Consider the following 16,739-nt stretch of genomic DNA (forward strand, 5'->3'; position numbering starts at 1 on the left):
TAAGTCGATTTGGATCGAGTCAGTCCCATAAGACACTTTTTATCAGGGATATTGATTTTCGGTCCTGTGCCCTAAACATTTAGACACCTCATTTTTTTGGAACCCCCTAGTGAACAGTCTAATATGCTAAAATTATCTTAATGCTATATATGATTAAAATTGATAGCCCCTTCGATTGGACTTTTAACAATTTAAATGTAATTCTGATATCAAAGAGTAGCGATAGTGCATATCAAACAATGTTGCTGATTATAAAATTATTTTTAAAAATCAGAATATTTCGTCAGTCAGATCGCAAAAATGAAGTTGTACGTGCTGCTGGTAATATTTTTCGGATCAACATCCTTGGGAAGTGCCTATCACAATCCGCACTGGGGAACCGGTCGTAGTGTTATGGTACATTTATTTGAATGGAAATGGTCGGACATAGCAAAAGAATGCGAAAATTTCTTAGGTCCAAATCGATACGCAGGTGAGCATTGCTGACGATGACGAATATATTAGGGTAGTCTGCCCTTATGTGGAATACTTAACTGTCTTTCGTCACATCGAAATAACTCCTCTCATTCAGGTGTGCAAATCTCTCCGCCAAATGAAAATTTTCTGGAATCAATCAATAATCGTCCGTGGTCGGAACGATACCAACCAATGTCGTATAAACTGATTACGCGTTCCGGAAACGAGGCCGAATTTGCTGACATGACGAGACGGTGTAACGCTGTAGGTGTTCGAATTTATCCGGATATTGTTGTTAATCATATGTCTAGTATGTCAGGACTTGGTGTGGGTGGTTCAAGTGGCCAAGTTGATAGTGGCGATTTTCCCGGTGTTCCATATACCTTTGACGATTTTAATAATCCAAGATGCAGAATGGATTGGAATAATCCGCCAACTTTGAGGAACTGTGAATTGGATACCCTCCGCGACTTGAATCAGACGAAAGAGAATGTTCGTGCGGCGATTTCAAATTACATGAATCATTTGATTGATTTGGGAGTTGCTGGTTTTCGTATGGACGTTATGAAGCATATGTGGCCCCAAGATCTTACAGTGATTTGGGGTCGTTTGAAGAACCTAAACGTAAACCATGGATTTGCTGCTAACTCACGACCATTTATTGTCGGAGAAGTTTATGACGACCAGGTTATACAAGGAAGTGACTTTTGGCATTTAGGAACAACGACAGAATTTAGATATCCGAATGCCATTGCGAAAAGTTTCCGTGGCCAAGACTCGCTGAAATGGTTGCGAACTTTTGGTGAAGGCTGGGGATTCCATCCAACTCAGTACGTCCTTAGCTTTGTTACTAACCATGATACGCAAAGAGAGGGACTGTTTAGTTATAAAGAGGGACGTCTCTACAAAATGGCGGTTGCGTTTCACTTAGGTAAATTCTTGCCAGCTAATACCATCCAACCAAATTCAAATATTTCCAATTTTTTTCAAATTAGCATGGCCATACGGGATACCGCGTATAATGTCGTCATACTATTTCGACACCAAATTCCAAGGTCCACCGCATGATGGTAACTATAATACTTTGTCACCTACATTTGGTTCAAACGGAGAATGTAACGACAACAAATGGGTGTGCGAGCACAGATGGTATCAGACCGTAAATATGTTACAGTTCAGGAATACAGTTGGTGGGGCTGCGGTAGCTAACTGGTGGGACAATGGCGACAATCAAATAGCATTTTCGCGCGGTAATCGTGGATTCATGATTTTCAATGGACAATACCGGGTTGACTTAAATGTTCACATATTCACCGGATTACCGGCAGGATTTTATTGTGATCTAGCTACAGGTTCACTGCGTGGAACATTTTGCACGGGTACAACGGTCAACGTTGCTGCAGACGGATATGCATCAATTTTCCTGTCATCGGAAGCTGCCGAGGGATACATTGCACTGTCTGTTGATGCTAGACATTGATTTAGATTGAAAATCTAGTTCGTTCGACAATTAATTAAAACATTGTACTGCAAGGAAAATCATTTGTTTTTGAACAATCTTAATTGGACTGATTGAGACAAATTTACTTGAGGCACCAGTCGGTATATGATGTCTAGAGCATCTTGTCATCCACAATTACCACTAAAAACATAGCTAACACCGACCCGCACGAAACACCTATTCGTATCATCATCTCTCTCATTTCATTCTCTGCTCTGCTGAAAACCTATTTGCCCGTTAAACTCTTACATTTTCCATTCTTTGCCTTATTATCATGTGCAATGAAATTGTCTGAGGCAATATCGAAAGCCCCGTACGGAGTCAAATTTCAGAAATTCTTTTTTAAACAGCTATATTTCACTATAAATCATAGAGGTAGACTACCCTATAGACATTTTACAGATAAATATGCTAAAAATAGCAATATATGACCAACAGAAAATCTCTAAGTAAGATTTTGCCCAATATATATCACTTTTACCAAAATCCAATATGGCCGCCTGTAGCCATTTTGTTAGGAGACCAGAATTAGTACTGACGTTTTACATTCGTTAATATCTTTCAAACAAACAAAAAATTATGAAATTCGGTCAAAGTTTACTGTGGATATTGGCAAAAACACCACCTTCACCGTTCTAGTCCTATGAATGAAATTTAGAGTTACCATAACAGAAAAATATGGTATTTGGTATTGTTGTGGCGAATATTTTCGCGTACGTCGTTCTGTATAGGCACACAGTAAGTAATCGACAATATCACATAGTTTTCGTGAATGTCGACGGTAAATCATAACAATTTGTAGAGAGTCCTAGAAAGAGGAAACTGCAAACTGGCCAAGAAGGTTATGGCATCGACCACAGACAATTTTAAGGCGTATTTTATCCCAAAAGTCAAATATTGTAACGATATTTTGTTTGTTTTTTGACTGTATGTGTGTACATATTTAAGACTTGGTGGTTTGGTTTAATGAAAAATATCAGTTCGCAGGACTTCATGGGCAGAGTAGTAGTTAGGTAAATTAGAAAGAAGCACAATGTACGGACGGGATGGCTTAGTGGCTACGTACTTGCATTAGACCAAAATGATTCGGGTTCGATTCCTGTGTCAGACTGTTTCACATGAAATTTTCTTAACGGTTATAGGGTATCGGTTCACTCAAGTTTGATAATTTTGGTAATTTGGGATGCAACGATGTACACACTGAATGAATTGAATGATTATCCGAAGATGATCCGATTATTAAGGCTCGGAATCAGGTCAGGTCGACCTGAAACCTGAGTCACGTCACCTGAACCTGATTTGACCTGAAACCTGATCTGTTAAATTTTGACCTGACCTGATTGACCTGAAAACCTGAAAATCTGATCTTGGAAAAACCTGAATGACCTGAACAACCTGAATTGACCTGAAGAATAAATATAGCAGAACGTGCAATTCAGCTGTTTCACTATTTAAAAGCTGTATATTAGACATCTGGTTTCAATTTCTGACGCGAAAATCGATCTCCTAAATGCTATATTCCAAGTAACAGAATCTAGTGCACTTGTAGATGTTGTCTCTTTTCATTAAATCTAATTGTGATAACTTATAGCCCGTTGAACAATACTTTCTTTTACGATGTAACATATAATAGGGATTATGAGACGTCTTATTTAGGTTTGTAGCTTAAACAAGCACTTATGTAAACACACACAGCTAAAGTGAAAGTTGTTGACTCCTACAAATTTGTGATTTGCTATTTGAGATCGGATTAGAACATATTCATTTTAGTGCGATTGTCTAAAATATTCTGAAGGTACTTTTGAGTTGGCCTATTCAATAATTCGTGTAAGTATAGAGTTATTGTGGTTGCATTTTTGATATTCAAGCGAAACACTTCGTAAACACTTTAAAAATGGATGAGTAATGATCTCCTGATCGTTTTAGGCATAAAGAAAGAAAAAAGTCGGAGGGCGGTTTTTGAGATAAATTGAATTGTAGAATGAATTGAAATAAAATTGAATTTTATGGAGTGGCGGATGTGAATCACGTCCAGATATGATTGTTGGGCGGCAGAACAAGGATTTTAAGGTAGCTACATCCTTGTTCTGTCGCCCTACATTCATACTCAGTAGCGTGGGATGCGTGGTATCGTTGGAAAGCTAGTGACTTCAGCTACCCGACACACAAACAAAAATAGAAAAGAATGTTTGATCCAGATCTGTTGAAATGTCAAAACTTTCACTGGGGTCCATATCTCAAGAACAGCCCGCCGACTTTTTTCTTTCTTTATGTCTAAAATGATCAGGAGATCATTACCAATAATAATTAGGAAAGAAAACTACTTTGCAACCACACCGCACCGTTAAACAATGGAGCGACGTTTGGAAATTTTGCAACGTTTTATTCAACAATTTTAGTCATCCCAAAAATTGTTAAGATATAGAACTCACAGTAATTTGTACGAATCTTTTTTGTAGGTCAGTGAATAGGTCGGAAATGTCGATAAATTTCGGTTTCATGGTCAAGATTACAAATTTTACTATCAGGTCATTCAGGTTGACCAGGTCATTTCAGGTATTTCAAAAATCAGGTCAGGTCAGGTCAGGTCATTTTTTTTGAACGACCTGAACCCGACCTGACCTGATCAATTACCCGACTTCAGGTCACAGGTCAGGTTCGGTCGACCTGTTCCGAGCCTTACCGATTATTATGTGACTGTCGAACAGCTAAGAATTTAAATAAACTATTATAAAATAAATGCTAAATTATGCTAAAATGGTGCTTCGAGCGACCAGCAATTGATGGCACAACCAGTTTTACTAAAAAAAACCCCTACTTACAGCTATGTCATATATAGATAGCAGAATGAATGAGAAAACTAATGAAGTAAAAGATAGTTGATAGTTTTCGGAAAATATGCTAGCCGTCAGTTAAATGTTACACATTTTAATTGAGAGTGTTTAATTTAAATGGCTGTAATAATAATAGAAACTCAGTTTTTCTTTGCAGCTCTCGAGAACGAATGATTCAGTGAGTTTTGGGTATTTAACCCTGTTTATGTATAGTAGATGTGCTACAACAAAGTTAAAAGGAAAAATCGATGGTGATGAAGATAAAAACAACAAATTGTGTAGCGAAAAGCCAAAAAAGAAAAGCAAACAAATTATCTGTGACGAAATTCGTAAGGACTAAATCACAAATAAAGTAGAAGGACATGTTTTACTGCCTTCCCTATGTGAAAGTAAACTATAACATAGGAATTCAGCATCTACGAAAATTATACATTACACTATGAATTGCAGGGCCTAATATTTGTCAAAAGTTTCACAAATTTTGACAAATGTTTAACAAATTTTTGTGAAACATTTGTTAAACATCTGTGAAACTTTTGACAAATATTAGGCCCTGCGATGAATATTAAATATGTACGCTTCTTGTGAATTCCTAACCGATAGTAAACTATTGCATGTAGCAGGTAGTAAGCCAGAATACGTTAGATGCTGCTAAGTAATTCATTAAATCGCTAACAAATTTATGATACTCGCAAACTCACTCAAGTGTTTTTCGACAAGAGTAGTTGTATACCTCGCCTTCGGCACTGATGTACAAACTCTACACTTATCGAAACCAAATCTTGTTGCGCAAAAACACACTTGTGAGTTGGCTGTTATCACAAAAATATTTCCTCATGTAATGAATTACTTTCGCAGCATCCAGTGTAACATAAGAGTGACAGTTGCCATGAATATTTGACGTTTAGTTTTCATACTTTTGGTGCTGTGCAGAAGATCTCATAATTTCGGATCTCATATTTTGAAAGAGTGGAACAGTGTTAATTAATTTAATTTTTAAAATGCCATAGGTATAATTATTAAATCAGTCTATCGACACTTTGGACGAATTAAATATTGTGTGTCATCACGTAAAGATTTAAATATCTTAATTTTGTGATAGGAAAACATTGAAAAAGCTTCATTTATTTATTCGATGAATTTGTAAACATAACAAAACCACGTTGCAGTATTCGTATATGTAAGCAGAAACACACACGTGTGTGTGTGTGCATGTATGTATGACCTGTGAATATGAGCTCATCTCAATCGAATTTTAAGTATATATTTATTCTGAATATTAAAACATTCGTCAGAATTCAGAATAAGTTTTGTCAATGTAACTTTCAACCGGCAGCCAATAAATTGATAATACCGTCATAATAGCAACGTTGTTTAATAACCCGGTTGTGTATAATATATCTACTTTAGGGATAAAAACTTAAAGTTTGAAAAGTTCACAAACGACTTTGTATGCATTTAAACAAGATAATGGTACGCACTCGTTTATATTTTGTAAAACCTGTGTATAATATACTTTGTTTAGTGAGTCAAGTTATTTAAATTTCACCTTATAGTGATAAGGTAGACAGTGAATTGTTGAGTAATTATTTTGCAGTGACATGGAAACCAATCAAAGACCAAGATCAAATGCGAGTGTTACATTACCAATTAATGGAAAAAGTACAACTGCATTTGTGTCATCGCTTGTTATTAAGCTGATTGCCGTTAGTGTCATTTACGGTGCTGGTTATATGAATTGGTCGATTGCATGGTTAATTACGCCAATAGTTTTATCAGAAACTCGCGAATATTTGACCGATCCAAGGAATGTTGTTCGACGGAAAATCGCTAGATTATCAGCGAGTGAAACAGAGAAGAAAACCATTCTTGCATGTGTGAAAGACTTGCCATCATGGGTAATTCAATAACTGTGAAGCTATTTGCAATGTGTAAACAATGAATTGATTTGAATTCGTAGGTTTATTTCCCGGATTTCGAACGCTGCGAATGGATCAATCAAGTATGTGCTAACGTTTTTTTTTCGGTGATGCGCTTGAATGTCAGGGTCATTCCAAACTCCTTTTCTTTGGGGGATATCTATAAATCTAGTCAGCTCCTTCAGGGGGAGGGGGTATAGCGAAAAAAGGACACTGGTGTTGAAAATATTTTGAGAAAAGTTGAAGAAAATTACGACATGGGAAGGATCAAAAAAGCGTCGAAAATGGCTGACGTGTTTTATGGATGCCACCTTATGTATAGGTTACGTTCGAACGATCTATTTTTAATAAAAACCGGTTTAAACATTAGAGGATTTCATAATATGTGTTGCGATGAACCACCAAATCAAGATAATAAACAAGGTTTCGCTTTCGAACGATATCAACGTTACATTCAGCACATAGGGTACAGTTTTGGTTGCATTAATGTATTAATTGGCGTGTTGGAATTCACTTTGAACCAGATAACATATAGTAGTGCTCTATGTCTGCTTAGCTTGGAGAAAGATACATTAGAAATTAGGAAAACCGCGTATCATGCGTTATCCATCTCACAATCTTCATATATACGTATCGTTGCATACACACACGGAATTTTGAAAACCGACACATTTTCTGTTTCTGAGTCTTACTTGAGTTTCTGATTTCTCCATTTAACACATTCAAAATAATTGCGGCTTGTCAACTTTCGGCACCCTGGACTTTACTTAACTAGTCGTGGAATGCCTCCAAATAAATTTCTAAAAATCTAGAATTCAGTTTTGGATTTTTAGAAATTTATTTGGAGGCTTTCCTCGCCGTTTAAGTAAAGTCCAGGGTGTCGAAAGTTGAAAAGCCGCATAAGTATCCAAAACTATTCTATCCGGATTATTCAGGTCCTAAAACCCATGAATACAATTTTTTTTCGCTCAATTACGTTAATTAGTATTTTAAATCAGCAGTTCAAATTTTTTGAAATCGTCGACGTCATAATTTTCATTTACTATTAGTTGTTTACATCAGAACATGATTTGTTAATATTTTCGTTTTTTTATGTTAGTATACGTAAATAATCGAACAACTAGTGACGTCACAGGTGTTTTATCAGAGTATGAGTGTATGATTATATATAAACGATCGCACTAGTCTGACGTCAGACTTTCCTCATAATAGTATGCAAGGATTTTTGATCCGTGGTTTGTATACTATTTTTCTTCCTGGAGTACCAAAGTCACATTCCGAACAAAACATAACAACAAAACTGAACAACATACCGGTGCAAAAGCATTCCATATTAATGCCGAAAGTAATCCGTATGAATGCCTAAAGAAGTCCGTTCCGTGTGCATGTATTCTCACAAATGTCGAAAAATAAGCAATCTGTAGGAATGCCGAAAGACATCCGAATGAATGCCGAAAGCAGTCCGTATGAATGCTGAAAGCAATCCTTATGAATGCATTGTCACAAAACACTAAAAACATTACATTCGCGTACATACAACAACTTGACACATTTGGGAAAGAATAAAGATAGGATCGAAAATGACATAAGCGGGAATGAAAATTGAGAGAAAATAGTAGGGGAGAATGTTGCTCTTTCGGTACTAAATTTGGTGAGTGAATGTGACGGTTTTGGTACTACAGGAAGAAAAATAATTTTCTTAACTAATAAAAAAAAAACGAAGGGATATTTTGATAATAAAATGAAAGCAAAATAAAATGATCGAGTCTGGTTTTTGACAATTGAATTTCAATTGTTAAAAACCAGAGTCGATCATTTTACAATTGAATTTCAATTGTCAAAAACCAGAGTCGATCATTTTATTTTGCTTTTACCTTATGTAATGGTAAATGTTGTTTATTTTTACATCAAATTTCATTCAAAAATGGTTTAAAGTGATTTCATGATTTTGAATGATTAACATAAATTCTGGGCCATAATTATCATCTTTCCGTGCATCCATTTGATGTGAGAAAATTTTCTGTAAATAAGCGCAAGAAAAATGTGCATAGAAAATTTGTTAATGTTTTGCATTGGAGAGGTGATTATGTCCGGGATTGCAAAAAACATAGTGCGGGAAAGTACCTTCATACCTGTCTTGGTATTTAAATAACTATTTTGCAATTCCGGGGTCATCCTCATCTTTTCTACTATGAGACTTTGCCGAATAAACCAATTCCAAGGCTACAATTTATTTTGATGTTCGATAGCTCGTAAAACACTTGTGTCCGAATAAGGTACTTGGGAGACTCACTCGAGTCAACGGGTGGAAGTCAAAAAGTTGTTGTATTCCTTAGTACCTAAATTTTTTTCAAAATTGTTGGTAGTCTGGACTTACCCCGCGCTCGCTTACTAGCGGACGGGCATGATATACTAGATTTCAAAATTCCGTGTGTGTAAATTTCGACTCGACTGATTTTGGTCAAAAAAAATGCCAGTGTAGTGTGTCTTAGTTTTTAAAGTCTTATCGCTCGGCCGGTATTAGTCCCATTAAATGATCAATTGCTTTACAGAAGTTCTGAGGTCATGCGCCACTCACTGGCATTTTGATTAACCAAAATCGGTCGAGGTGAAATTTAATAATTTGTTGTCAAGCTTGTACTTGATAAACGCAGTATACGCCGTCTTTGGGTTAAAATAATTTAAAATTAATTAAAACTATTTTAGGTCAGAGTCAATCCACTTTATTTATTTTAAATTGCATATCCAGTTATTGTCAAAGTATATCGAGTATATATTAGGGTGTTTCGATTTCAATTTTTATTTTTAGTGATTGCGTATTCCGACCTACCAAATTTTTTTTAGAAGTCAAAATAAACTTGCACCGCTGCCTTTTCAAAAATTTTCGAGCTAAACGAGGTAGCTCGATTGTGGGTCCGAACCAAAAAAAAATCTACAGATGCTTTTGCTGAGCTTTTACTCTGTACGGCATCTAGAGGGTCTACTAGAACATAAAAAAATAAAAATAAAAAAATGATTTACCGTCGTTTTCGTATAGTACCAAGTTTCACCGAGGTGCAATTTTCAAGAATTTTATAAGTGAAAAAGTCATCTCTTCTGGGTGAATTTTTTTCAAGCTATTGTTGTGATTGCTCATTTTGTAGGTATTTCAACAGCGCATCCAGCAAACGTACAGTTTCGATAGGTAAATTTAAATATTTTTTGGTTTTGCTATTGGAAGCACAAAAATGGGTCATTTTTTCGAGTATGGAGACAATTAACATTTTAAATACCGTGAGTAAATGAAAAATTTTGACAGAAATTTGAATATTATTCATCGTTTAAAAGCTGAAAATAGTAAAACTTAGTTTTTTAAGAGAAGCCAATTTGTTATATTTTCGAAAACACGCGAAAAAATGCCTCATTTTTGTGCCTTCCAACAGCGAAGCCAAAAAATATTTTAATGGGGGACTGAAGTTTCAATAATTTCGATAGACAACATAATTCTAAGCAGAAAATTATTCTACACTATCGTAAAATTATAAACATTTATATTCTTAATTAATTGTTTTCTGATTTTCAAAGATCAGTCAAACATAAAAAAGACTATACGTCTATATATGCCTCTCTTTTCTTATCATGCCATTTTTTCTCATTTCTCTCACGAAAAAGGTTTGCTTTTGGGTTGAATTTGGGTCGAAGTTGTAATTGAAATATAAATTAAAAGTATAAAACTTGAAAATTCGGCAATAGTGTAAAACATTTTTTTGTTTACAATAACATTCTTAATCGAAATACAAAAAATGTCAAAAGTTCAACGTCGCATTTACATATCGAACCTGTACGTGTACGTTTGCTGGATGCGGTATTGAAATACCGTTTAGCTCGAAAATTTAAAAAGAAGCGGCGGTGCAAGTTGACTTAAAAAAACGAGCCATCAGAACAGTCGGAGCGTTTGCTGCGACTGAGCCCCGTACAAACCCGTATATCTATTGCGTACGTGACCCTAGTGCGTCTGTCACCCTACTTTGACCGTAAGCCTATGCGCCGGTTAAAGTTGTTAAAGTAAAATTATTATGTAATGTGTACATCTTAGAAATTGCGCATAGCGCAATTACGAAGCCCCGTACGACGTTCCTTTCAAATAAAACAAAACTTTCAAATAGCCCTAAAATTTTAATTTATTGAGTATAAATACACATAGGCCTAGTATCGGCCTCAGTCCGAGGATCCAAATTTATTTTTTTTTCAACTACATTCTATTCGGCCTTTGATTACCTTCCAAATGAAACAAAAAATACGAAAAACGTATGAAATTTGCTCGAGTTATATGTAAAATACACATAGGGCCCTAGTAGCGGCCTTAGTCCGAGGACCCAAATTTAATTTTTTTTCAACAACATTCTATTCGGCCTTTGATTACCTTCCAAATGAAACAAAAATTACGAAAAACGGATGAAATTTGCTCGAGTTATATGTAAAATACACATAGGGCCCTAGTAACGGCCTTAGTCCAAGGACCCAAATTTATTTTTTTTTTCAACAACATTCTATTCGGTGTTCGATTATCTTTCAAATGAAACAAAAATTACGAAAAACGGATGAAATTTACTCGAGTTGTATGTAAAATACACATAGGGCCCTAGTAGCGGCCTTAGTCCGAGGACCCAAATTTAATTTTTTTTCAACAACATTCTATTCGGTGTTCGATTATCTTTCAAATGAAACAAAAATTACGAAAAACGGATGAAATTTACTCGAGTTCAATGTAAAATACACATAGGGCCCTAATAGTGGCCTTAGTCCAAGGACCCAAATTTAATTTTTTTTCAACAACTTTCTATTCGGCGTTCGATTACCTTCCAAATGACACAAAAATTACGAAAAACGAATGAAATTTACTCGAGTTCTATGTAAAATACACATAGGGCCCTAGTAGTGGCCTTAGTCCAAGGACCCAAATTTAATTTTGTTTTCAACAACTTTCTATTCGGCGTTCGATTACCTTCCAAATGACACAAAAATTACGAAAAACGAATGAAATTTACTCGAGTTGTATGTAAAATACACATAGGGCCCTAGTAGCGGCCTTAGTCCGAGGACCCAAATTTAATTTTTTTTCAACAACATTCTATTCGGCCTTTGATTACCTTCCAAATGAAACAAAAATTACGAAAAACGGATGAAATTTGCTCGAGTTATATGTAAAATACACATAGGGCCCTAGTAGCGGCCTTAGTCCAAGGTCCCAAATTTATTTTTTTTTTCAACAACATTCTATTCGGTGTTCGATTATCTTTCAAATGAAACAAAAATTACGAAAAACGGATGAAATTTGCTCGAGTTATATGTAAAATACACATAGGGCCCTAGTAGCTTTTCACTTCTAAGGCCCTAACTCACGGTCCACTCACCCGATTTTAAAAAACTTTTTTTTCCTAGATTGGTATTGACAATACCTATCATTTGCCGTGTCATTTACATTTCCATCGTTTATTTTGCCATAAATATCACCAAAAGACCTTAAATCACTTAGGTGGCCCTAACTCACGAAGGGCCGACCCGAATATGCCCATCTTCGAACTTAGCCTCACTATTTTGACTATCTTTCAGGGAAAAAAAAAATTTTTGAAATCGGATTTGATTTACTCAAGATATCGACGTGACGGACAGACGGACAGACGGACCAAATTTTTATTGCGGATTCGTCATCTATGAACATAGGCAAACACTTTGCCCTTACCGTCTGCTTCGAATTCCATCAATTACACACGGCATCGTAATCCTATAAGCCCCTTCGTACTTCGTACGGGGCTAAAAACTTTTTGCTGATTATTATTGCTGGTGCCATGGTGAATCGCGGTAGGTCGGAATCCGGAATCACTAAAAATTGAAATCGACTCACCCTAGTATATATGAAATTAAAGGAATACCAGTAATGAAAACGTTACCAGAGCATTTGTAGAAAGCCCGAACATTTTTGTTCGTTGGAAAAATTATTATGCCCCTGATTGCAAAAAATATCACGATAGGTATTTTCTGCGCACGTTGTCTTATCAATCTCGACATGTATTGCGAAAAAATCACCTTTATACCAACTTTATAATAACCATTTCATTTGTAGATTTTGCAACAAATGTGGCCATTCGTTGACGAACACTTTTCCAATAAACTGATAAAAGACAAACTGGAGCCGAAAATTCGTAAGGCACTGTCCAAAATGAAATTAAATGGCTTCGAATTCGACCGTAACCATATTTTATTGGGAAGAACACCGATTCGTGTTGGCGGTATTAAAGTTCATGATATGAATACGGCACGCGATGAAATCATTTTAGATGTTGATCTTATATTCGCAAGTGAATGTAGCATTAATTTCCGCCTTGGCGGAATACCAGCTGCGTTGAATGACTTCGAAATCTATGGAAAAATTCGAGTAATTTTGAAACCGCTTGTATCTAAGGCTCCGTTTATCGGTGGTATACAGGTATTTTTCTTAAATGCGCCTGATATTGACTTTGATTTGGCTGGACCGGCTGAGATATCAAATATTCCCGGTTTGAGAGACATCTTACGTCGGATTATCGCAAAGAAAATTGCTAAGAAAATGGTTTCACCCAACAAGTTTGCGAAGAAATTGATTAAAGACGTTTCAGCATCGACTGTTAAAGTGAATGAACCGGAAGTAAGTCCATGAAATCTTTGTATGAACATGACCGATTTGGCTATTCATATGTTTGTTTGTCAGGGTTGCGTAAGAGTTCACGTTTTCGAAGCCAGAAATTTGATCAAACAAGACATCACACTATTGGGCGGTAAATCGGATCCGTATGTTGTTATCGCAATTGGAGCACATCAATTCCGCACTCGGACAATACACGACAATTTGAATCCAGTTTGGGATTATTGGTGTGAGGTATGATGGGAGAATCGAAACCTAAAACCTCTTGGTAAATACGCTTCTAGTTTGGCTATATGCGAGGCTATTTGTCCGCTAAGTTTTCTCATGAAAATTGGAAGTGAGTAAGCTTCTTTCTCATAATGATAAATTTCATTGAGGTCGCAACTAGATTCGGAATCTTGCAATTTCCACCCGTAATTAGCTTCTAAACTGAGGGAGATGAGGGAAACGAAGGATATGTTACATAGATTTGACAATTTTTTTTCCGTTTTGCCATGAGCGGCTGAATTGTAATAGTCGCACCACTTTAAGCCTAAGTTTGAGAATTTTGCCAATATTCAATTTTTCATAGGTCTTAACGCAACCTTTCAAATAAACCTAATCGGACCATTTTTAGATTAAGTTTGACAAATTACTTAACATATCATTCGTTTCCCGCCGCCCTCAGTAAGAGTATTTTCACTCAAGAATACCTTTAAACAGTACCGAATTGACAGATAGGGCGGAAGAGTGATACTAAACATTTCAGTATTGTGGTTCGCCTCACTCTTCCGCTCTATCTGCCAGTCCGTGACTGCCCTTAAACCCTTTTATGCACTGACAGAACACCCAATACGATACCGAACTGACAACATATCATTTCCATTTGCGTAAAGAGAGATTTCATCAAGCAAGTGTTATTAATGACAGCTGCCAAATAGGGTACTATTTTGTATGAAATTGTATCCCCACTCTTTTTACAGTGTAAAATTTTGTATGGAGCACTGTCAAGTTTCCGTACCCTATATTCAGTACGACTCATGACTCACGAACTAAAAGCTACACAGTCTGTGTTTATAGTTCGTTATGAGAAGCACTTTTTAACCAGCTATAAACACTAAAACTTTGTGGCTACTAGTTCGTAAGTCATGACCACATTATTGCATTACATCCATTTAATCTCGGTCGAACGCAACATTAAACACAATTTTCGTTATGTCTCAGGCTTTAATCGATTCGACATCCGAAAGGACAATCAAATTTCATTTATTTGATTGGGACCGATCAGATAGCGACGATCCACTTGGCAGGTACTTATGTAATTACAGAACCGAGTTACATTTGGAAGTAAACAATTTACTTTTTCTGATTTTAGTGCAACAGTTGATCTGAATGAGGTTTTCAAGACTGGAATATTAGACACTGTAATTATATCTCCAATATAGAGTCGAAACCTACTTTAAAAAAAATTACTTTCATTTAGTGGTTAACACTGAAGGGAGTGGAACACGGGGAGTTACACGTACGTTTCGCTTGGTATGAGCTCTCATCGTCATCGTATGACCTGGCAGCAGTAAGTTGGATCACTTGAATGCATAACTTGAAATGTAAACTTTTTGTAAAATAAAAATTCTTCCAAAATCAGGCTCTTGCTGAAACGAAAAATTTGGGACTGACCAGTCTAAGCAGTGCAGCATTGTGCGTGTACGTTGATTCAGCTATTGATTTGCCTCACATTCACTCGGACGACAAACCGAATGCGTTTGCTAAAGTCTGTGTTTCCAATCAGGAACGTCTCACTTCAGTTAAAAAATGGACTGACACACCTATCTGGGAGCAGGGCTTCACGTTTCTGGTAGCAAATCCAGAACTCGATTGTGTGAAAATTCGCATTATTGGACAGACATCAAACAAGAAAGACGGCGAAACTATCGGCCAATTCATACATAGCATCAGTGATTTGCTGTTGCAAACTGATCTGAGGATTGCGTTACAAGAATTCCCGTTACAAAAATCTGGAACAACATCCAAAGTCAAATTATCGATGACTTTAAAGATTTTGAAACAGTCCGGAACGCAATCACTTCCACCAATGTTTGCAGCACATCGTGCTCGAACGCCTAGTATTCAGGCACAATCGTCACATGATAGTTCATCATCGGAAGAAAAAATTGTGGAAGAAAGGGTCCTGCTAAAAAGTATGCGTCAATTGAGTGCGGACAATTCTATGGGCTTGGGCAGTATAAAACTCACTTTATATTATAGCTCCAAATATCACATACTGAACGTAACGGTTCATAAAGTCATGTGAGTATGACTGTAAACTGTCGGACTTTAGGCGTCCATAACCATTTTCATTATTTCCTACTTGCAGAAATGTGCCTATCAAAGATCAATCGGATCTCCCAGATCCGTATGTTATTCTTCACCTGTTGCCGAAACGAGTAAAGGATAACAAACGTAAAACGGTTGTCGTGAAAAATTCTTGTGATCCTGTCTACGAGGCCACATTTGAATATGGGTCAATTTCTCCGAATGAACTAAAAACAGCAGAGCTTGAAGTGACTGTGAAAACTAAGATGACATTTTTGAGTGGCGGAAGCGTCACAATCGGAATGGTAATGGAAATTAAATGCGCTCTTCTACACTTTGGACATTTCGTAAACTTTCTTTCAATTTTCATATAGGTGAGAATTTGTTTAATTGACAAAGACATCACCGAAAAAGAGTCAACTGAATTTTACGATCTCATGCGAGAAGTTAAACTTGGATAAATCTCAAATCAAGACCACGCTTTCGCATATATTTTGAATTAATAGGACCATTACTGCCACTGGCTTAGCTTCCAATAAACTTATTAATCTCGCTAAAACTGTAAGCCGCGACAACAGAGAATTTTCGTGGTGCTAATCTGCCGTGTTTAGCCAAAACAATTTTTCGCAGTTGTAAGTTAGCTTTAACAAGCTTTGTAGGGATTTGGAGAGCTTTGAGCGTCTTTTGGATTCCATTAGAAAAATTTCCCATTGAAATAAAAAAAAGCTTGCAGCTCTCTCAAACGATTATGAAGCTCATGTACCTAATATTGTAATAATTGCAGCACAAGAATATACATTGGAAGTTACGTTATTCAATAGAGTTTTTCGCTTTGACAACTACACATCCTTGAAATTGAACACAATGGAGCACTCCATCCTGAAACGGTTTACATTTGCAGCTGTTTTTAGCTCCAATCCAAGTCTTTGATCTCTAGCACTTCCTTTTTAATTGGCATGGCCATACGGGATACCGCGAAAAAAAGTCGTCATACTTTTTCGACACCAAATTCCAAGGTCCACGATGCCGCATGATGGCAACTGTAATACGTAGTTTCCTACATTCGGGTCAAACGT

General features: G+C 36.4%; 2 protein-coding genes across 5 annotated transcripts; both read left to right on the forward strand.

The window, feature by feature from the left end:
- The first annotated feature begins 271 nt into the window (after positions 1-271).
- LOC119080227 (alpha-amylase A-like) lies at positions 272-1,995 on the forward strand. Its single transcript, XM_037188473.1, has 3 exons — positions 272-472; positions 572-1,387; positions 1,452-1,995. Exons 1-3 carry the CDS (start codon positions 301-303, stop codon positions 1,934-1,936), a joined length of 1,473 nt encoding a protein of 490 aa, XP_037044368.1. The 5' UTR covers positions 272-300; the 3' UTR covers positions 1,937-1,995.
- Positions 1,996-5,729: 3,734 nt separating this feature from the next.
- LOC119080216 (extended synaptotagmin-2-like) lies at positions 5,730-16,481 on the forward strand. Of its 4 annotated transcripts, none has more exons than XM_037188456.1 (12): positions 5,731-6,354; positions 6,389-6,689; positions 6,752-6,793; positions 12,814-13,374; positions 13,438-13,605; positions 14,575-14,660; positions 14,726-14,774; positions 14,834-14,923; positions 14,996-15,657; positions 15,725-15,968; positions 16,038-16,146; positions 16,181-16,481. In XM_037188456.1, the coding sequence occupies exons 2-11, from the start codon at positions 6,393-6,395 to the stop codon at positions 16,122-16,124; spliced, it is 2,286 nt and encodes a 761-aa protein (XP_037044351.1). In that variant the 5' UTR covers positions 5,731-6,354; positions 6,389-6,392; the 3' UTR covers positions 16,125-16,146; positions 16,181-16,481. The 4 variants fall into 4 exon arrangements, 3 of the variants coding, with proteins under 3 accessions (XP_037044352.1, XP_037044351.1, XP_037044350.1); XM_037188455.1 differs by having other exon boundaries at positions 5,731-6,050; XR_005088292.1 differs by having other exon boundaries at positions 5,730-6,354; positions 14,996-15,661; positions 16,038-16,481.
- The last annotated feature ends 258 nt before the right edge of the window (positions 16,482-16,739 follow it).

This window comes from Bradysia coprophila, unplaced genomic scaffold (assembly GCF_014529535.1).
Source record: "Bradysia coprophila strain Holo2 unplaced genomic scaffold, BU_Bcop_v1 contig_350, whole genome shotgun sequence".
In the NCBI taxonomy this organism is placed as follows: domain Eukaryota; kingdom Metazoa; phylum Arthropoda; class Insecta; order Diptera; family Sciaridae; genus Bradysia; species Bradysia coprophila.